At 38.9% G+C, this 3362-nt stretch overlaps 1 protein-coding gene across 1 annotated transcript; it reads right to left on the reverse strand.

The window, feature by feature from the left end:
- Positions 1-961: 961 nt before the first annotated feature.
- Positions 962-3052, reverse strand: LOC124374832 (peroxisomal acyl-coenzyme A oxidase 3-like; the record flags this gene model as incomplete). Its single annotated transcript, XM_046832979.1, has 5 exons — positions 962-1338; positions 2455-2558; positions 2640-2755; positions 2801-2923; positions 2969-3052. Coding segments are annotated over 5 exons (804 nt in total), but the record flags the coding sequence as incomplete, so codon positions are not given.
- Between the last annotated feature and the right edge of the window lie 310 nt (positions 3053-3362).

Consider the following 3362-nt stretch of genomic DNA (forward strand, 5'->3'; position numbering starts at 1 on the left):
GGTTTTTTGCAAAAGCCTTTCGGTTTTTTGAGGGCACAAAATTAAAGTAAGGGAGTGCGCAAAGGTTCCCTTTTAAGAGGACTAAGTTGCGGGGACAAAGTGTCCCCCTCATTTCCCTCAAAGAAGGAAAAAAAAAAAAAAAAAAAAAAACAATGTTTTTGATGGGTTTTGGAGCCAGAAACTATGAAGTTTTCCATTTTTATATTTTTTTAAATATGGGACCATGTTTGCCATTTATTATTAAAACAAATTGAGATTTTTATCCCTTGTGCCACTATTAAAAAAAAATTGTGCAATAAAATTTCTCTTATGTTTCCTTATATATGAAATTTAAGTAGAATTCATCTCTTCTAACCATGTAAGGTAAGTCCTTCATATATTTGTAAGATAAAGGACAACTTTTTTTAAATAGAAATAACTGGATATTGCATAATGATTTTAATTACATTAGTTTGCATTTTAAATTAATTATATTACAAAACTTAAAACGGCTTTAAACTGAAATTTGCCTCAATGTTTTTAAAGAGTCCAGTTGTACAATATTGAAGTTGTTTTTTTTTTTTTTTTTTTTTGCTAAATAAGGTGGCTGAACAATCCTTTTAAAAAATGTTTATACAAGTTGCCTCAATACTAATGTTATTATGTCTAAAAACATAAAACAAAAAAATATAATTTCCATTTTCCCCCCAGCAATGAATATTGAAAAGAAAATGTATATCTTGGGAATGCCTTAATGGATAATCCACTCCTATTCATAGTTAATTGTTGATTTTAGTGCTTTTCAATTTTTTTATTACTATAAAATTATTTTATTTGGCACATGACATTGGGTACACACCATGAAACCCCATTGTAAAACAACAATAGAGTAAAGTGAACTCCCAGAATAGTACTGCCAAATGAATATTGGGCCAGATAACAGCATGTGTGGTTACGAGCTCCACCCAAGCTTGCACATACCTCAGCGTAGGCCAGAGAGAGACTCCTGCCCCGATAGACTTGAGAGTGGTTCCGTGCCGTGGAACCTGTCAGTGCCTCTCTCCACTTGGGACTGGTACAACTGTGACGTCTTCTCCACCAGCCAACACACCAGCCACTCGTAGGCTTCGAGGAGGACTGGAGGGTGACAAAACTCCCTCTCGCTGGCAGCAGACATGTGGTCCGCTCGGCTGCGGTACAGGAGGTCCACCGAGCCGAGGGGGAATTGGTCTCGCTGTTCCTGCCGTTGCCCCCACAGACGTACCACCCACTGGCTGGCCTGCTGCTGCAGCACGTTGTTGTCCCCTTCGTACGTGCAGCTGGCATCGTTGTCATTGCGCAACCCCGCAAACCCAGCACCTACACACAAACTAATGTCAACTTCGAAATTAATTCCTTTCGGACAGATGCGGATATACGTATTTTTTAAGGAAAATTTGTTTTCAGTGTTGGCAATACTGCAGGCATTCAGCACAAAAAGCTATTAGCTTTGAGACTTAACATAAAAATTGTAACATTTTAGTTAAACCATTTTCTGTTATTGTAGTGCTTTAAACAATAAAAAGATACGTTATAGCTATCTAAGATAATGTACCAGACTATATGTATTTTTAACTAGTATAGTCATGATGCTTTCTTGTACCTTGTGTGTTACATAACTTATACTCATATCTTTCATTAAAAGGAAAAGTTTTCTATAATGCATGATCTTTTCATTATCATCCACTGAGAAGCTAACAGCAACGTACCATTCACATAAAATGTACAAATAATAACAGATGATGCAGATATATCCACTAACATTTATGTTATATAAAGACAGGAGGCGAATATGACACCATAATTTTTTTCTAAAAATGGTAAAAAATTAATTTGTGCAAATTTTACTATACAATAAGTGTTACATCAAAATGTTTCTATTAAAACATTTTTACTATAGTATTTTGCTAATTTGCCACATTCTGCAAAGGGTTAAGAGTGGGTTCTAACAGAAAAACTTCTCCCTAGAAATAGTTTATTTCAAAATCAAAACTTCAAAGTAAAAAATGAAAAGTCCTAACACTGTTTGTATATTTTAAGTGAATAACCACAACACAAAAATGAAAAACACACCTGTTTAGTCACAAAGCCTTGTCATGTTTTAGATTTAAATGAACCTTAATAGAATCATTAATTACTAATGTATACTCAGACATTTAGACCTTGCAATCAAGAGAAAAAATTAGAAATCATTTGAAAAGTCAATTGATACAGTCCTATATTATCATGTAATATTGTTATTGTCATTGTAGTTTACTACTGGCTATTAGCTAACACAAACAATCAAATTCTAGTCACATCACTGTACCGGCTCTGACTGTATTATGAGAAGATTCGTTTCTTAAGTTATTTGCTTAATTTTTTCCAAATAAAAGATACAGTTTCCTAGCCAGAATAAAAATCATACGAATCTATGAAATACAGAATGTGACTCACACTTGAGATACCCGTGGCCTCCACAAGCCTCTCTACACTGCTGTATGGGCTGCCTGGGTGGTCCAGCTGAACACTGCCTTGCATGCCGACAACAGTGCGTGCATCTCTGTCAGGGCATTCATCTCCTCCTGAAGGCAGGTAGGGTACAGTTATAAAACAAAGAGTGTGACTCACACTTGAGATACCCGTGGCCTCCACAAGCCTTTCTGCACTGCTGTATGGCTGCCTGGGTGGTCCAGCTGAACACCGCCTTGCATGCCGACAAGAGGGCATGCATCTCTGTCAGGGCATCCATCTTCTCCTAAGGCAGGTAGGGTACAGTTATAAAACAAAGAGTGTGACTCACGAGATATCTGTGGCCTCCACAAGCCTCCTTGCACTGCAGTATGGCTGCCTGGGTGGGCCAGCTGAACACCGCCTTGCATGCCGACAAGAGGGCATGCATCTCTGTCAGGGCATCCATCTTCTCCTAAGGCAGGTAGGGTACAGTTATAAAACAAAGAGTTTGACTCACGAGATATCCTGTGGCCTCCACAAGCCCTCCCTTGCACTGCTGTATGGCTGCCTGGGTGGGCCAGCTGAACACCGCCTTGCATGCCTGAAACTAAGAGTCAGTCTAAACAGTTTTCACCTCATTATAAATTTCAACCATAGCTTTTCACTTCACAATGAGGTAGCAAATGACGGCGCGAATTTCCGCACTTGGCGGGAGATACGATCGACATTTTTCGCGAGAGATGCCTACTGTGACAAGAGTTTTCAACACACTAAACCTCGGATTGGCTCAGTTTTGAAGGGGAGGAAATTTCCCAGGCTACCCGCACGCTGGCAGTGTTGTCCCCCCAAATTGTGTCCGAAAAAAGTATCTCCTACAGCTGTGAGATTACCACTAAAGGGGGGGGGGGGGG

This window comes from Homalodisca vitripennis, unplaced genomic scaffold, assembly GCF_021130785.1.
Source record: "Homalodisca vitripennis isolate AUS2020 unplaced genomic scaffold, UT_GWSS_2.1 ScUCBcl_10396;HRSCAF=19265, whole genome shotgun sequence".
Lineage (NCBI taxonomy): Eukaryota > Metazoa > Arthropoda > Insecta > Hemiptera > Cicadellidae > Homalodisca > Homalodisca vitripennis.